Source organism: Dysidea avara, chromosome 8 (assembly GCF_963678975.1).
Source record: "Dysidea avara chromosome 8, odDysAvar1.4, whole genome shotgun sequence".
In the NCBI taxonomy this organism is placed as follows: domain Eukaryota; kingdom Metazoa; phylum Porifera; class Demospongiae; order Dictyoceratida; family Dysideidae; genus Dysidea; species Dysidea avara.
The window spans coordinates 28582453-28601688 of record NC_089279.1 but is presented as its reverse complement, the minus strand read 5'-3'; the positions used below and the strand labels follow the sequence as shown (position 1 = coordinate 28601688).

The following is a 19236-nucleotide window of genomic DNA, read 5'->3' as shown; positions in this document are numbered from 1 at the left end:
GTTTCAATGAGCTTTGGCTTGACACTCCCATCTTCACGGTGCTAGACAGAACAAATTAAAGCACATAGCAATTTGTTATAACAAACTTGGAGTTGCTAGATGATGAGCGCTTAATTTTTCCACAGTCTCTTGTTGATGTGTCCTTTGGTTGCTGAATTAGCAGTGTCATGAGGAAAGAATGCAGACAGACAGCTTTTCAGCTTTATATAGATAAAGACAGACACAAGATTACATCAACTATATATATATACAGTGGACTATCCTGGATAATAATAGTAAGTTAATGTAGGAGGGCAAGGATTTTACACCAGACATGGTAAACATAGTGACTAACCAGGGTATATCAGTTATATACCACAGTGTGACATGTTTACTATACAATATAACATGTTATGATTAAACTATATGAGTTAATTAGGCAACAATATTAGCTATCTATATACACCACAGACACAAATCTTACTGAGAATTCCACTGATGTGAAATTTAATATATTCATTTACTTGTGGTGGATCAGGAGAGAAGGTCAAATGAGCATTTTTAACTTTGTCATTTGAAGTACCTATTAAAAGTTGACAGACAATCATTCATTGTATATTAACAAAGTAGGTAAAATTGAATACAAATTACAGTAAGCAAATAACTATCTACACATGCTTAGTAATAAAATGAAATGCTTGATGATTGATTATATATATTCCTGAAATAGTAGAGCTAAAAGTTTTTCTTGAAACGTCATGCATACCATGCATATAATTGCCCGTTTGTAGTTTTATGGGTGTTTAAAGTACAATACTACATACAGCTGTACCGTACTGATGTTATGCAAATGGCATACCAGTTTACAAAAATTACTAGCTACAGCAGAAGTAGCTAACTACCTTCACCCAGCCTTTATCTCTCAAATTGATAACAGGGGCATAATGATTGACTGCTTGAAGTACCCCACCTCAAACTTTAAGCGACCCTTTCGTGAAGTCATGAATGTATCAAGGTGCCACCAGATTAATCTTACAGCACCTATGACTCAACATTATCATGCCGAGCCCTACCAAAAGCATGCTGACTATGCTTCACACACAGTTATGTAGCTATATAGTGGCAAGCCATTGAGCCTCCCAACTTGAACCTTCCTCTGCCTCTGGAGTAGCCTGAGCATTCCAGTATGTATTATAGCTACAAACACACACGATTAAACACTATTCATGCAAATACAGTTGAACTCCAGCTATACCCACAATTCCTTCAAGATGCCGCATCAGTTTTTAGACAACTCAGGCTCGCCCCAGCATGCTTTTAGCATCTGTCTAGTACTTACTATAGATTATGAAAATTTTGGATTGTTCTAGAACATTCTATAAGTGTTGCATTAGAAGTTTACGAAAACATTCTATATAGAGTACTAGCACTGGTAACTACCCTACGTGAAGGACCATTTCTATACACTCAAATAAACATTAAACATCAGCACAGCCATGACCCACAATGTGCATCACTTTTAAGGTACGTGAGCCTGCAAGTAATATACTGAAATGATGTGAGCATGCAGGTACTCCAGCAGTATTACTTGTCACTAAGCTAAGCTAAAGCAACTGTAGTAATGTGTATACCTACACACAGATGCAAACACATGGTGCTTTCCTATAGTAATAGGCTATACATAACTTACTGGTAGCAAAAAGCAATGACCATAGCACTGGTATCTGGCATTGAAACAGTGCAGTATACTGGCCATACATGTATTAGCTTACTGACAATGCAAAGAAATATAACGTAGCATAGTAATATAATTTAGCATCAGAACCTGCTCTACAGCACTGGTACCTGCTGTACATTGCAGGAGTTTCTCAATTAAGTATGTTACGCATTCAAGTAAGGTGATAAATTGTGACTGACACCTGTGCATTCCTTATACGTACAAAATTTAATCATCCTTTAGTAACACTATTTCTGTAAGAAAAAATTATGTATCAGCATTGCAATGCTAACATACTAAAACAATACCACACCCTTGCTCCCTTTCCTACCTTACAGCTGACTGATGCTACTTACAAAGGCACTTAATTATAGAAACAAATGATGTTACTGTTGGTGTTTTGGCCGAAGCATTTAATTATGGCCTTGCATGCATGTAGTGAGAGAAAAGGGTAGCATTGAAAAAGCAGATTACACTGAAAAAAAAAAGATACAGTAGATTCAGCCTTACTGTTTTTGATGATATCATGCTGAAGATAGCTTGATTCAATCACCCAGTGACATCTGATGCATTCAACATGAAATTCAGTGATGCAGCAGTGTAATATTTTTTAGCATCCATGACTGTATAGGCCACTGCTTTAGTGGATCTCATGGGTACCATACAGTTGTTTTGTCACATTTAATCATTAAAGTTGATAAGTTGCAACAGAATGTCTCACTATGATACTGGTACTTGCCCTTTACTTGCAAGCCATATTGGTGTTTTGAAATAGGTGGAAATTATACAGCTAGCACTAACAGTTAGACATGAAAAAGTTACAGTAAAAAGTAACACCAAATTAAAAAAGGTTCAGAATGTTAGAGAACTTTATGATTGACCGAATATAAATAGAAAAAAAAGTTGTCATCAAAAGGTTACTAAAATGAAACAGAAAAATAGCTCAATAGAAGAATTGAACCCACTACCTCATACCTGAAAAGCACTCAGCTTTCCCTAACTAGTATGCTACACATCATATATGATATTATAGTGTGGTTGCTTATACATAAAAGACATGCATAGGTTGAATCATAGATACAGTATACCAAAGGGATTGGAAACAGAAGTAACTCACGTGATGTCTCTGTACAAATTCCCATTGTAACGTAATGAGCTTGAAAAAACATCTGTATTTCGCTTGCGCTAGTTAGTCACCATAGATACTGTGTGTAGTTACGAGCACAAGATTATTTCTAGTGACTTTATTTGTCAATTAGTAGCAATTTGTCAGCTTTTACCTTGACAAATTGGTAAACCTAGCCTTGTACACAATAACAGGAATGTGTGTGTGAGCACAAGAGGCTGTTGTTTGTAATAAACAAGCCACCAGTATGTCAAGAGGTAAGCGAATTATGTTACAGGCACACCTCTCATTTTGTGGACTTTTCACAAATTACCTGTATTGTGAAGTAGCTAAACTAGTTTTGTTTTTTAATAATAATAATAATAATAATAATTAACTTTACAGTGTACATATACCTACATACATACAAGTTGCAGATGTTGGTATGATAGAGAATTGGGGCATATGGCAGCACACTGATGGTCCACTGACATCCTGTGTCAGTGGCCTGAAGCTAAATTGTAGAGTGATTAGCTACAAAGTTTACTCACTAGTCTAAGATTACTTAAAAGGGGGGGAAATTAACAGTTAAAGGGAGTTGAAGTTAGGTTGGTGAGGGATCTTTGAACACTTTGAGCATGGACATAGAAATGAAAAAGAGCAGGTGTTGTTGGAGGTGAAATTGGCAGTGAAATGATTCCACAGATAATCTAAAAGTTTGGCCTTTATCTTGAGTGGGTTGTCCTGGAAGTTGATATTTTGATATAATATCAAGTGTGTAGTGTAATAGGCAACTTGGATTTATTGTATCAATTGTCATATTGCATAAATAAACTACTTACCACTTTACACTTGTAGACTTTTAGTAGACATGCTAGATAATAATTTATACCATATCATTAACTGCTATTGCACTAAGGGGGTGCAATAAGTGTGTTGGATTGCTCTGAAACCAAAGCTGTATGGTATGGGGATGAAAGGCAGAATGTTCTGATAAGACACAAATTTTTGAAGAAATCATCCAAGCCACATGACTAGACATCCATGGTTATTCCTAGATGATGAGCGCTTTGTTTGGTGCCAAAACCGCTTCGACACGTGCAGCAACTGGCGAGAAGAATGTGTGAACTCAAATGGAATGCAGACAGACAGGCGGCTTTTTAGCTTTATATCAAGACACACGGTAGTGTGTCGTGCGGCCCAAGAAGCCGGCGCGCCACACCGTGAGTATATTTACAGGAAGAAAGTAAACGCGATTTTCACACCTTTGTACCTCCGTGATTCCTTATCCGATTGAAACCAAGGTTGCTACAGACGTGCCGGCTAGGTAGGGGAGTCCACATTCCAAATTTAAAGAAAATCGCTAAAGCCATTTCCGAGATACGAGCAGCCAAAGTTTGGGTTTTTTTTCTTCGTTTTTTTCTTTTTCTTCTACTTCTTTTCGCACACTTTGCAAAATCCGCCATAAAACGCGAATTCGTGCTCCAATCTGGCTGAAATTTGGTACACTTAAAGGGCTCATTAAGGCGAATCCTAGTACCACGTTTGGTAGGAATCCGATGCACATTCACGGAGTTATGACCAATTATTTGCGTAAAATAAGGTCGAAGGTCTGTTACGCCCACAGGGTAATCCACAGGAAGGAATAAGCTGAAAATTGCTATGTAGATGGAGTAACCATCGCAGGAATGCCTTTTTGTGGTTTGAAAGGAATCCAGTTAAAGGCCATCGAGATATGACACAAAACCCACCCTGTGTCACAATTACGCGATCGATTTTTATGAATAAAAAAACTATCAGTTTTCACGCCTACCAGGCAAACCGCTTAGAGCAATGAGCTGAAAATCGGTGTGTAGCTGGAATAATCATCATAGAAATTCCTTGCAGTAGTACAGAAGATTCGGATTACAAACCACTGAGTTATGATTCCAAAGTCAACTACGTGTATATAGCATATGCGAGATCGAGATACTCTAATAGAACAGTCACCCTAATAGAGCATTCAGCTACGTACGTATATAACTTACTCCATTGCAAGTTATTCTGTAAGAAGTTCAGCTACAAACAGTTGACAATTCAGCTACAAGCAAGTCACCCTGTAGAGAGCTCAGCTACAAATATATTGCTGTAGAGATTCAGAACATTATAAGTCACACTGAAGAGAATTCAACTATAAACAAGTCACCTTGTAGAGACAACAAGTCACTCTGTAGAGAATTCAGCTACAAACAAGTCACTGCGTAAAGGGTTCAGCTACAAAATAGCTACCCAGTAGAGAGTTCATCTAGATTAGCCACAAACAAGTTACTTTATGCAACTACTGATGTTCAGCTACAAGTAAGTCACTCTGTAGAGACTTCAGCTACAAACAAGTCACTCTATAGTACAAACAAGTCACCGTGTAACTGGAGAGTTCAGCTACCAATCAAACACACCACTCTGTAAAGAGTTCAGCTATACAGACATGTTATAACTCTATAGAGAAAGTTATAACTCTATAGAGAGATCAACTAGAAACAATTAGTCATCCATTAGAGAGATCAGCTACAAGACATCACCTTATAGAGAGTTTAGTCACAAAGGAACCACCATGTAGAGAGTTCAGCTGCAAACATATCACCCTGTAGAGAGTGCAGCTATGAACAGATCACCCTGTATAGAGTTCAGCTAGAAAAAGTCATCCTGTAGAGAGATGAGCTGGAAGGATCACCTTGTAGAGAGTTCAACTTCAAACAAATCACCCCTCAGATATTTCAGCTACAAACAAGTCACCCTATAGAGAGATTAGCTAGAAGAAGTTACCTTGTACAGAGCTCAGCTACAAAGAAACCATCATATAAATAGTTCAGCTGCAAACAAATCACCCTGTACAAAGTTCAGCTACGAACAGATCACCCTGTAGAGAGATCAGCTAGAAGAAATCACCTTGTAGAGAGTTCAGCTGCAAACAAATCATCTGTAGATAGTTCAGCCAGAAACAAGTTCACCCTGTAGAGAGATCAGCTAGAAACAAGTCACCCCATAGAGAGAGCAGCTACAAGGAAACCATCCTGTAAAGAGTTCAATTACAAACAGACAACCCTATAGAGAGTTCAGCTACAAACAATTCACCCTGTAGAGAGAGCAGCTAGAAGATGTTACCTTGTAGATAGTTCAGCTGCAAACAAATCACCTATATACCGAATTCAGCTACAAACAAATCACCCTGTAAAGAGATCAGCTAGAAGAAGTTATCTTGTAGATAGTTCAACTACAAACAAATCACCCTGTAGAGAGATCAGCAAGAAGAAGTTACCTTGTAGAGAGTTCAGCTACAAAGAAACCATCATGTAGAGAGTTCAGCTACAAACAAATCACCCTGTAGAGAGATCAGCTAGAAGAAGTTACCTTGTAGAGAGTTCAGCTACAAAGAAGCCATTCTGTAAAGATCTCAGCTGCAAACAAATTACCTATACAGAATTCAGCTACAGACAAATCACCCTGTAGAAAGATCAGCTAGAAGATGTTACTTTGTAGAGAGTTCAGTTACAAAGAATCCACCATGTAGAGAATTCAGCTGCAAACAAATCACCCTGTAGAGAGATCAGCTAGAAGAAGTTACCTTGTAGAGAGTTCAGCTACAAAGAAACCACCATGTAGAGAGTTCAGCTGCAAAGTAATCACCCTGTAGAAACTTCAGCCACAAACAAATTGCCCTGTAGAAAGATCAGTTAGAAGAAGTTGCCTTGTAGAGAGTTCAGCTACAATGAAACCATTCTGTAAAGAGCTCAGCTGCAAACAAATCACCTGTACAGAATTCAGCTACAAACAAATCACCCTGTAGAAAGATCAGCTAGAAGAAGTTACCTTGTAGATAGTTCAACTACAAACAAATCACCCTGTAGAGAGATCAACAAAGAAGTTACCTTGTAGATCGTTCAACTAAAAACAATTCACCCTGTAGAGAGAGCAGCTAGAAGATGTCACCTTGTAGAGTGTTCAGTTACAAAGAAACCACCATGGAGAGTTCTGCAATAAATATTATATGTATTGTATAATTTGTACATTAATTTTACTGATAAAATCAGAATTATTTAAAGTACATCTGCTTCATCTTTTCTTCTTCCTGTGGTAAAGAAAAAAATATAGGTTTAAAAATCCCCAAAGCCGGCCTTAGGCCAGCTTTGGGGTATACAAATACAAAAAGAAGTGAAATCTAATCCAAAACAGCCAAGCTGTAAAAAAAGAGTGCAGCCCTCAAAAAAGTTATTGTGAAAAAAGATGTGACATCCAAGGTGGCGGCCAAGAATGGCTGTGATGGTAGGTTAATGGTAAAAATTTTAATAACGACAATTGAGGTGAAATTCATCTGAATTGTCGTTATTAAACTTTTTACCATTAACCTACCATCACAGCCATTTCTTGGCCGCCACCTTGGATTTCACATCTTTTTTAACCATAGCCTTTTTGAGGGCTGCACTCTTTTTTTACAACTTGGCTGTTTTGGATTAGATATACATATAGATAGAATACAAAACTAGCCACATAAAATTCAATACAGTACAATTTTACTTTTGTCCTCAATAATCATCACTTTGCCTGTAGATAAGAAGAAATGTCAAACCTGTACCCCTTTGTAGCCATGTAAAAAGGTAAAAACCACTCATGCAGCCATTTCTTGGCTGCCACCTTTGATTTGCAATTTTTCAGCCACCTTATTTACATTCTGGCTGTTTTTGAGTGTTATAGTTAGCTATGGTTAGTATTGGTAAGACATAGACTGCTAGGTTTAATGGATAAAGAACATAAAGGAATCATGTAATAGTAATCACTCAGAATGAGGCAGAGTAGTCAAAGTGATCACAAGCAGGAAACTGTCATGGACAAGTAAACTGAGGCAGAGTTGATGTGGTTTCTAATAGGAAATTTTGTGTTGATGAATCTCATATAAATTTTTATCATCCTAGTAGCTAGACAGGCACATACCGCACATTCAAACTAGTTATGTACATGCATGTGGTCTAGTATTGACTGTTGGGTGAAGCACATGTTCATACATTTAATGAAAGCAGGATTTGTCCAAGTTCTCCAGCTTTTAAAAATTTTTGTTGTATGGTATTACACCATGCATTCTTGAAGGGGAATTGAAGAACTCCATTTAGCAATGTATTTGTTGTACAGACTTCTTGCACTGACATAGCTATAGCGACATGCCCATACAACTAACTGATGTGTGATATATCCAGCAGTGTATAGTGCTGCAACATTATGCACTAATTACTCAAGGGAAGGGCCACATATAGCAATAACTACATATATATTAGCTAGCTAAATTCTTTGGGAACTGTTGGCTGGAGATGGCATGTGAATGAGCTTATGGCTCCATCACGGTGGCCACATTTTCAAGTGAATATTGTTTAGTTGTTCGCTAAAAGTGTCCATGAACACTAATTGCCTGATTTTTAACAAAATTTCAACAACTCAGGCTGTTACCTATTGCGAGGAAGAAAATCCATCCCTCCTGGAGGAGACTGAATGTGGCGCTTGACTATAGAACATTGGGTGGCCTGCAGTTCGAATCCTAGGGTAGGTAAAGTCTTCGAGCAGGCTGTAGGACCAGGTGTCCTACAGACCTTCAGCACTTGTGCTGTAAAGCATTAATAAATAAATAAAGTAGCGTCCATTTGGTTCTACTTGGGGTACTTAGAGATAATGAGTTACTCTCTAGAATTCCTATGGATATAATTATATGAAAATAACAAGGAGAAAACATCCTGATGACCTGGTAGACTCCTGTAAGCGTTCGAGCGTAAATCGGATGGCTGCAGGTTCGAGGCTGCCTAGGTCCAGTCATGGATTTCTTCTGCCGGCTTTCTGTGACTTTTCAAACACACCTTATGTAGCTAAAATCTTTGAGCAGGCTGTAGGACCAGGTGTCCTACAGACCTTCAGCACTTACGTTGTAAAGTATCTAATCAAAAACAGCCAAGCTGTAAAAAAAGGAGTGCGGCCCTTGAAAAGGCTATGGTGAAAAAAGATGTGAAATCCAAGGTGGCGGCCAAGAAATGGCTGTGATGGTAGGTTAATGGTAAAAATTTTAATAACGACAATTCAGGTGAATTTGGTGCCGCTTGGTCAATTGGCACAAAATTCACCTGGATTGTCGATATTAAAATTTTTACCATTAACCTATCATCACAGCCATTTCTTGGCTGCCACCTTGGATTTCACATCTTTTTTCACCATAGCCTTTTCAAGGGCCGCACTCCTTTTTTTACAGCTTGGCTGTTTTTGATTAGATTTCACTTCTTTTTGTATTTGTATACCCCAAAGCCGGCCTATGGCCAGCTTTGGGGCTTTTTAACCTATATATTTTTCTTTACCACAGGAAAAAGAAAAAGATGAAGCAGATTTTATAAATTCTTTAACTCATTCTGATTTTATCAGTAAATGTACAAATTATATATATAATGCATATATCAAGAGTTCATAATATAAAAAGAGAGCATATATTTATTACATGTCAATTAATCCCCACAGGATAATTTGCAGCTGATCTCTCTAATGGGTGACTTAAAATGTAGCTGAACTCTCTACAGGTTGATCTGCTTGTACGTAGATGAACTCTTTACAGGATTCTCTCTACAGGGTGATTTAACTCTAGCTGAACTCTCTGCAGGGTTATCTGTTTGTAGTTGAATTCTCTACAGGGTGATTTGTTTGCAGCTGAACTCTCTACAAGGTAACTTCTTCTAGCTGATCTGTCTACAGGGTGACTTGTTTCTAGCTGGTCTCTCTACAGGGTGATTTGTTGTAGCTGAATTCTCTACAGGGTGATGTGTTTGCAGTTGAACTCTCTACATGGTGGTTGCTTTGTAGCTGAACTCTCTAAAAGGTGACTTCTTCTAGCTGAACTCTCTACAGTGTGATCTTTTCATAGCTGAACTCTCTACAAGATGATTTGTTTGCAGCTGAACTCTCTACATGATGATTTCTTTGTAGCTGAACTCTCTACAGGGTGATTTGTTTGTAGCTGAAATCCCTACAAGGTAACTTCTTCTAGCTGATCTTTCTACAGGGTGATTTGTTTGTAGCTGAATTCTCTACATGGTGGTTTCTTTATAGCTGAACTCTCTACAAGGTGACTTCTTCTAGCTGATCTCTCTACAGGGTGACTTGTTTGTAGCTGAACTCTCTACAAGTGATTTGTTTGTAGCTGAACTCTCTACAAGGTGATACTTCTAGGTGATCTCTCTACAGGATGACTTGTTTCTAACTGAACTCTCAACAGGGTGATCTGTTCATAGCTGAACTTTCTACTGGGTGATTTGTTTGCAGCTGAACTCTCTACATGGTGGTTTCTTTGTAGCCGAACTCTCTAAAAGGTAATTTCTTCTAGCTGAACTCTCTACAGGGTGACTTGTTTCTAGCTGATCTCTCTACAGGGTGATCTGTTCATAGCTGAACTTTCTACAGGGTGATTTGTTTGCAGCTGAACTCTCTATACGGTAGTTTCTTTGTAGCTGAACTCTCTACAATGTGACTTCTTCTAGCTGAACTCTCTACAAGGTGACTTGTTTCTAGCTGATCTCTCTACAGGGTGACTAGTTTCTAGCTGAACTCTCTACAGGTGACTTGTTTGTAGCTGAACTCTCTACATGGTGGTTTCGTTGTAGCTGAACTCTCTACAAGGTAACTTCTTCTAGCTGATCTTTTTACAGGGCATATTTGTTTGTAGCTGAGTTCTCTACAGGGTGATTTGTTTGCAGCTGAACTCTCTACATGGGAGTTTCATTGTAACTGAACTCTCTACAATGTGACTTCTTCTAGCTAAACTCTCTACAGGGTGATCTTTTCATAGCTAAACTCTCTACAGGATGATTTGTTTGCAGCTGAACTCTCTACATGATGATTTCTTTGTAGCTGAACTCTCTACAGGGTGATTTGTTTGTAGCTGAACTCCCTACAAGGTAACTTCTTCTAGCTGATATATCTACAGGGCGATTTGTTTGTAGCTGAGTTCTCCACAGGGTGTTTGTTTGCAGCTGAACTCTCTACATGGTAGTTTCTTTGTAGCTGAACTCTCTACAATGTGACTTCTTCTAGCTGAACTCTCTACAGGGTGACTTGTTTCTAGCTGATCTCTCTACAGGGTAACTTGTTTCTAGCTGAACTCTCTACAGGTGATTTGTTTGCAGCTGAACTCTCTACATAGTGGTTTCTTTGTAGCTGAACTCTCTACAAGGTAACTTTTTCTAGCTGATCTTTCTACAGGGTGATTTGTTTGTAGCTGAATTCGCTACAGGGTGATTTATTTGCAACTGAACTCTCTACAAGGTGACTTCTTCTAGTTGAACTCTCTACAGAGTAATTAATTTTTTGCAGCTGAACTCTCTACATGGTGGTTTCTTTATAGCTGAACTCTCTACAGGGTGATCTGTTCGTAGCTGAACTCCCTACAAGGTAACTTCTTCTAGTTGATCTTTCTACAGGGCGATTTGTTTGTAGCTGAGTTCTCTACAGGGTGATTTGTTTGCAGCTGAACTCTCTACATGGTGGTTTCTTTGTAGCTGAACTCTCTACGATGTGACTTCTTCTAGCTGAACTTTCTACAGGGTGACTTGTTTCTAGCTGATCTCTCTACAGGGTGACTTGTTTCTAGCTGAACTCTCTACAGGGGGTTTGTTTGCAGCTGAACTCTCTACAAGGTGACTTCTTCTAGCTGATCTCTCTACAGGGTGACTTGTTTCTAGCTGAACTCTCTACAGGTGATTTGTTTGTAGCTGAACTTTCTACAAGGTGATACTTCTAGGTGATCTCTCTACAGGATGACTTGTTTCCAGGGGCGTAGCTAGCCAGAAGGTGATGGAGGGGCAGGCATACCCCCACGAAACACTCAAAATCATTCATGATTGCAAAAAAGGCTAATGACCCAATGGTGGGCTAGCCAACATACGGTGTTGTATTATTACAGCTTAAAGAACTAGCTACGTAACTATTTCAGTACTGACTGCTTCCAATCGAGGTAGCTATATTCGTCGAGCATCATCGCACGTGCCACAACTGTACTCCAACAAATTCATCCACAGTCCGGTAGAGCTAATACTTTAGTGTAAATACAGGTTACTTTACGTTAGCCACAGCCTGTGCTGCAGTCCTAGCACACTGCTGACAGGATGACGTATTCACTCACTTCACTCGGCGAAATTGAAATGCCATGTATTGCACGAAATCCCACCTGTCTTGCTAGCAGAACTTGTAAGCTTGGCTGATCCACCTGACTGACTGACTGACAAAGTAAAAACAGACTGCACTGCCGTACGTACAAAGGTCCAGTGTGATCGACTCGATAAGGCCACTCCAAGTCATACCTTAGTTTCTGGTCACTCCCAAGCCTACAAATGGATGCGGGCGGGCGGATGATCAGGACTTCAGGACTATAGACTCTACTGTGACAACATACTGTATGGTATTATTGTTTGCTCAATTTAGCAAATTCATGTTGATTTTGTTTTTAGTCAAACTTAACCAACAACATAAGTAGTTGTGCTTCGGCAAAAAATACACTAGGAAAGTTGTTGATGGATCATGGCTAGCTATACACTGATGTATAGCATTTAAGTATATTTATTTATTTATTTATTTAGAATATACTATTGGAAATGTTTTACTCATGTAGCTATACTTATGCTTTCCAAGTGAAATAAATGTCTCATTAGCTATGTCAGGAAAGTATTACTATGACTTATAGCTAAGTTGTTCAAATGATCATGATCCAAAATGAAATTTAACTTCTATTTTCACATCAGAAATTCTTCATTCAAATGTGAAGTCTTAGCCCACTAGCTATGTGTTTCCAGCCTTCTATTCAGTAACCTTGAAAAAAGTAACTGTCAAAGTTTTGAGTCATTGAGTGCTCCAGACTAGTGTTTTTTAGTGATCATCTGGGAATGTTTAAACTATAAGGGTTTCTACTTACCAATCTAATTTTAGTTATGGAAAAGTTTAAGTTTAAGCTCACCAAATGTTGCCGGCTTTCCATACCCCTGTAGTGTTCAGTGATAAGGAATTTGAAGTTACTAGACTAATCATTAGAGGACTACATTTGAATTATAAAGTTAAAGCTATGGCCCATCTGCATGGACTAGTAGTTAATGCTACTGAAATTACTTTGGTTACAGAAGCATTAGTAACAGTTATAATCTGAACAGCTATATAATCAAGGACAAAACTAGCTATAGTTAGAAACATTTTGTTAGTGTGGCATATATACCTAATATTACAGTTAAGAGTAGTGTGACTGCTCTATTGGAATCCCTGACTGCTCTATTAGAGTATATCGATCTTTTGCAGTAAAAAATAAGTGTCTTGCTGGGTCACGTGCACTTAAGCACCTGTAATATTAATAATAGTCCTCATAAACTAGGGTTCCAGGTTTACCATGCGGGCGGGTGACCAGAAACTAAGGTTTGACTTGGTGTGGCCTAAAATAAACTTGGTACATTTATTTAGCTAACACTTTATCACCTCGTAGGCAGTAGGTTCGTAGCGTCATCTGGTCTCCTTTGTCACTTGTGACTCCTGCCGCGGAGAAGTGGGTCACTCTTTTTAGATTCAAAAATGTTCCATCACGCGAGTAATCTAGGCTAAATATAGAAGTATGTCTCTAATATTTTCGTTCGATGGATTCACGAGCGAGTTGAATGTTGTGTGTGCGCATTCACTAGCAACCCCTGGTGATACCGCGTAGTAGATAATTTACAGTCATTTGCGTGTCAGTTTAACACTGGTAAACTTCTGACGAAGGTTTTAAAAAAATCATTTAGTGATGGGGGGGCAAATTCCCCCCCTTAGCTACGCCTCTGCTTGTTTCTAAATGAACTCTCAACAGGGTGATCTGTTCATAGCTGAACTTTCTACTGGGTGATTTGTTTGCAGCTTAACTCTCTACATGGTGGTTTCTTTGTAGCTGAACTTTCTACAAAGTAACTTCTTCTAGTTGATCTCTCTACAGGGCAATTTGTTTGAGCTGAAATCTCTACATGATGGTTTCTTTGTAGCTGAACTCTCTATTAGGTCCCTATTCGGTGATTATTAGTTTCTCATCCAGCCTTTCTAATTATTATGATGCGGGCGGGAGGGTATTACCATTATACCATTATTTTATAATATTAACACACTGATGTACAGACCTTGTCCAAATTGTCTTTTTTTCTTACTACAAACATTTCCTTCACTACTTTTCGTGATCGTCAACTGTTTTTCGACAGTCAACTGAAAGCCTGCTTTGATGAAGTCGATAGAGCACGATTGCAACTGGCACTGCAGCAATTTGCTAAGGAAAACAACAGTTCTACTGGTGATATATAGCGCATTGTAGCGTTCATCAACAAAAAATATAACAGTTTGGTATCACGTGTTCTTCTGAGCATGCGCAGAGTAAATAATGGCTTACCATGCGGTAGCTTAAGAAGGATGCGGGCGGTGGATGAGAAACTAATAATCACCAAATAGGGGCCTTAGGTACCTTCTTCTGGCTGATCTGACTACAGGGTGACTTGTTTGTAGCTGAATTCCCTACAGAATAACTTGTAATGTAATATGATTGAGTAAATTATAAATGCAGCTGAATGCTTTATTAGGGTGACTGTTCTATTAGAGTATCTCGATCTCGCATTTGCTACACGTAGTTGCCTTTCGAATCATAACTCAGTGGTTTGTAATCCGATTCTTCTGTACTACTGCAAGGACTTTTTATGATGATTATTCCAGCTACATACTGATTTTCAGCTCATTGCTCTAAGCGGTTTGCCTGATAGACACGAAAACTAATAGTTTTTTTTATTTATAAAAATCGATCGCGTAATTTTGACACAGGTAGGGTTTTGTGTCATATCTCCGTGGTCTTTATCCCGATTCCTTTCAAATCACAAAAAGGCACTCCTACGATAGTTGCTCCATCTATATAGCAATTTTTCAACTGATTCCTCAAAGGAGTTTACCCTGTAGGCGTGACAGACCTTCGACCTTATTTACGCAAATAATCGGTCATAACTCCGTGAATATTCATTGAATTCCTACCAAAGTTGGTACAGAGATCCGCCTTAATGAGCCCTTTAAGTGTACCAAATTGCAGCCCGATCCGAGCACGAATTCGTGTTTTATGGCGGATTTTGCGAAGTGTGCGAAATGAAGAAGTAGAAGTAGAAGAAAAAAACGAAGAAATTAAAACGAAATTTTGTTCGCTCGTATCTCGGAAATGGCTGGAACGATTTTCTTACAATTTGGTGTGTAGACTTCCCTTGCTGGCCGGCACCTCTCTAGCAAATTTTGTTCCAATCGGATAAGGGATCACAGAGCTACATAGATGTGAAAATTGCGTTTTCTTTCTTCCTGTTAATATACTCACGGGTTGCACGCCGGCTTCTTGGGCCGCACGACACACTACCGTGTGTCTTGATTACTAATAATAATAAAAAGTAGGAGGGATTTTTTCCTCTTTGGCCCTTTTCTGTTTCACCTTATTGTTAGGTAGGTAAAGTAATCATTTAAAGCTCCAGATCCTGTTAGGTTAGGTAATCCAAAGGCTGCAGCACATGTTACTGTCAGACCTTCAGTGCTGGTCACCGTAAAGTACTACTATATACTAATAATAATGACTCGCACCTAGCTGGAGTAGCCATATAAGCTCATTCACAGTCATACAGGCTATGTAGTTACAGCCAATAGCATGACTTCTCTGGGCCTCCCCTTAGTACATAGTGTTATTGCACTTATAAGTTGCATGGTTATATGATACACCACTAACCTTTCATGTCATTATCCACTTCCCAGTCGATTAATATAATTAGTTAAACTGATATAGCTATTATGAAAAGTAATATATAAGTCAGTAGACACCCTGGCAGACGAGTCATAACCGCTTCATGCGGAGTATAGCTAGCTAACATATACATCGTGTACTACAGCTATTGCAGTGAGCAGTATTATAGCCTCAGCAATAGCCGAGCATGCAATACCGGCTCGCTGTAATTTGATCAGTCAGACTTCGGTTAAACTCTTAAAGTATATTAAACAATAATTGCTTACCACACGACTCAGTAAAGCACGTGGAGTGGGGTTGAGTCCTTGACATCAGCGGACTACTCGAAATCATCACAAAAAGTGCTGTGAACCAACTTAACCGAGCGACGTATTTCATTGCCCTGGCCTGAATGAAAAGTAATATATAAGTCATATATATATATAAGTGGTTTTGCATGAAAACCGACGTGGAAGCCGTTTTGTGGAGAATATACGGGGATCGGGAAAAAAGTAGCCTTTGGCGCAGCCTGAAGCGCAAACAAGAAAGTCTCTGTATTTTTAGTGATTGCTCATGCCGCAAGAAACTAAAAGAATTGGCGCGAAACCTGAAGGTAACTCGTATCCGAGCTCATATCAAAACATTCTATTGGGAATTGTAAACCGAAGCAGTCTAAACAAAATTTTGCGTAACATCAAGTTTTACTATTACATCTTATGAATTATGTAATAAAATAGCTTAAAATCAACTGCACGTCATTTTGGTATTCATAGCTTAGACAAACCAGTTGATTGAAAACTCTTGTCGGCAGCCATTATTTCTTCCCCTATGCAAAATAGCTACATGGATTTTAATAATAAATATACTAAATACAAAAAATGTAAAAAAGCAACCGTTAGCACCCATAAGGCCACTCCAAATGAGGGGTGTAGCTAGCCAGACGGTGGTGGGGGCCATCCCCTACAAACACTCGACATTGTTCGTAATTACACAAAAGGCTAATGACCCAATGACGGACTAGCCAACATACGGTGTTGTATTATTACAGCTTATTTAACTAGCTACATAACTACTTCATTACTGATTGCTACCAGTTATCACTTATCAATGGAAATATTTTCGTCGAGCATCATCGCACGTGCCACAACTGTACTCCAACAAATTCGCCCACAATCCAGTAGAACTATATTGTGAATATTTTAGTACAAATACAATGTGTCAGTTACTTACGTCACCCACAGTCTGTGCTGCAGTCCTAGCACACTGCATGGCATAGTATGACGAGCTCACTCACTTCAGCCGGCGAAATTCAAACGCCATACCGGTATTGGCACGAAATTCCAACTCTATACCTTTCCTGTTAGCAGAATTTGTAAGCTTGTGACGGATCATCTGACTGGCTGACACTGAAGTGAAAAAAATTTAACTGGCATGCCACTACGCTGTAAGAAGATCCAGTGTAATTAACTCGGGTAAATAAAGTTGGTTCAATTAACACTTTATCACCTCGTAGGTTTGTAGCATCATTGCATATCACTTGTCACTTCTGAGTTGCGACTCTTACGAAGTCACTTTGAGCGGGGTCATCTGTCTTTAGATTCGAAAAATGCACTAACACGTGAGTAGTGTAGGCTAAATATAGAATTGTGTCTAATATTTTCGTTCGGTGAAGGCCTAGTGTCTATACGGAGAACCCCTGGGGATCCGGGCATACCTTATTTTTAGCGCATCGTTTTATTAATTGCTTGTAACGCGCAAGAAATCATCGTATTATTATCACCATTCACAAACGAGTTGAATGTTGTGTGCACTCGCGTAGTAGCGCACAAACAGTAATTTGGGATGCGTGTCAGTTACTGCAAAGCTTGTGACGGAAGTTTAAAAAATACATCACTTAGTGACGGGGGGCAAATGCCTCCCCTTGGCTACGCCACTGCTCCAAATAAATTCTCTGTTTCCCGTCCACCGCCCGCATCTAGATACTGTCAGCTATAAATATTCCATTATTCCGTATTCTTCCATTATTTTCCGGTTATTCTTGCATACTGACAGGCTCAGTAAAAGCAATCTCGAAACAGGGTCAGCAGTGCTATCAAGTCGGCACAAACTTCACGTTTGTGTTATTTTTGCAGCTTAAAAGGGAAGGAACAAGCTTAGGCATGCCTTTATGCAGCTTTTTATGGTTGTGCCAGGAAAATAATGGTTTGAAAAGCTGCCAATCTTATAATGAAATAATGGAAATGGACCGCCCGCCCACATGCAAATATGCTTGAATCCAGGACGGGAAACAGAGAATTTATTTGGAGTGGCCTAATCTCCACAGGACATCATACAACAAAATAAAGCCCTTGAAGTACTCTACACGATTCCGCCCGAAGTAACCCTCTATCGTTACCATAGTAACAGTTATGTACTGTTGATTACAACATAATATGCGCCCCCATACAATTTCCTATGGAAAATTTAATTACTCGGGTGGGAAAACCCCAAAAAAGCAACGTGTTATCTTCAACCAAATTCACTTGGTATCATTCTACGTATCAGCACTTGCTGATTAAGAATCCGCCCGAAGTAAATGCCAAACTAATTGTTGTACGGAGTTACATTGCGAAACAAACTAAAAAACTGGTTTTTTCCGCTAAATTATTACGTAATCTAGCGATACAAGGCTCTATCCTGCCTTTTCACTTAATTACTTCACAAACCCCTATATATCACTCGAATCGCCATTGATTAAGGGTTCTGATGAGCCACAGTAGATCTACGTAAATGAACGTATGCGGAAAGTTATGACGCTGTATTTAACAGTCGGTATAATTTTTGCGCATTTTTTACGTTGCGGATTTTTATAATGTATGGCCAGTAAAAGTTGACAAATGTTTTGATATACTCGTATCTATAAATTCACTCGCAACAGAGTTTATAAGTCTCCAGTGGGACATCACTACGAGAAGAGGAGTACGATGCCGGTCATAGAGTCTATATATCAAGTACTTGATTTACCCTCTTGACTCTTGTATGTTTAATTCCACATGTTTATGCACCTATCAATGTCAAGTCCCACTCCCATACACCACTGGGGATTTGACATCTACACTTGCCCCACCTCTGGGGCTTTTGATGGTGGCAGTTTTTGCTGAACCAAAAATTATTTTATAGGTAAATCAAATCCCCTATAGAAACCCTTCTGTCAAGTTGGGGACATAGTGGGGTTTTGACAAGCTTCTTAGCCCCATGCAGTACTGGGGAATTTGACACTAGACTTTGTCAAATCCTCTGTATTACCCCACCCTACCTTGGAGGCAGGGAATGACATTAATAGGCGCAGTAGTACAACACAGGCATGCTAGTTTACAGTGGGTCACCGCTAAGTCGTGGTTATGCAATCATTCAAATGTCTAGTTTTCAAGAGTTGTAGAGGAAATTGAGGGAGATTGATGTCAATGGTCCTTCTGATGACAGTAAGTGTTGTAGAGAGATGTTTAGCCACTGGCTTCAAAAAGGTGTAACTGCAATCTGGGAAAAGTTGATGGCTGCTCTAGAATCACCTGGTATTGAACACAATAGTTTGGCAGATTCCATTCTACGTATACTTACACCAGGTATGTACTCGAATGTCATCAGAAGAAATATTATTTTACTGAAATATACACA

At 39.0% G+C, this 19236-nt stretch overlaps 2 protein-coding genes and 1 long non-coding RNA gene across 3 annotated transcripts in view; 1 reads left to right on the top strand and 2 right to left on the bottom strand.

Annotated features, from left to right (window-relative positions):
* LOC136264538 (putative phosphatidylglycerol/phosphatidylinositol transfer protein DDB_G0282107) overlaps positions 1-16011 on the bottom strand; it is a 42137-nt gene extending 26126 nt beyond the window's left edge. The window contains exons 1-2 of the mRNA XM_066059304.1: positions 15870-16011; positions 464-562 (exon numbers count right to left, since the gene is read on the bottom strand). Of these exons, the coding sequence (XP_065915376.1) occupies positions 464-562; positions 15870-15981 (211 nt within the window). The 5' untranslated portion in view covers positions 15982-16011. The remainder of the gene's footprint in view (positions 1-463; positions 563-15869) is intronic.
* Positions 1-19236, top strand: part of LOC136264318 (antiviral innate immune response receptor RIG-I-like) — a 174612-nt gene that overhangs the window by 38375 nt on the left and 117001 nt on the right. The gene's annotated exons all lie outside the window — the stretch shown is intronic.
* Positions 16279-17488, bottom strand: LOC136264600 (uncharacterized). Its single transcript, XR_010705236.1, has 3 exons — positions 17089-17488; positions 16813-16988; positions 16279-16765 (listed from the first exon to the last, which is right to left on the bottom strand). It is a non-coding gene; the product is annotated as an uncharacterized lncRNA (long non-coding RNA).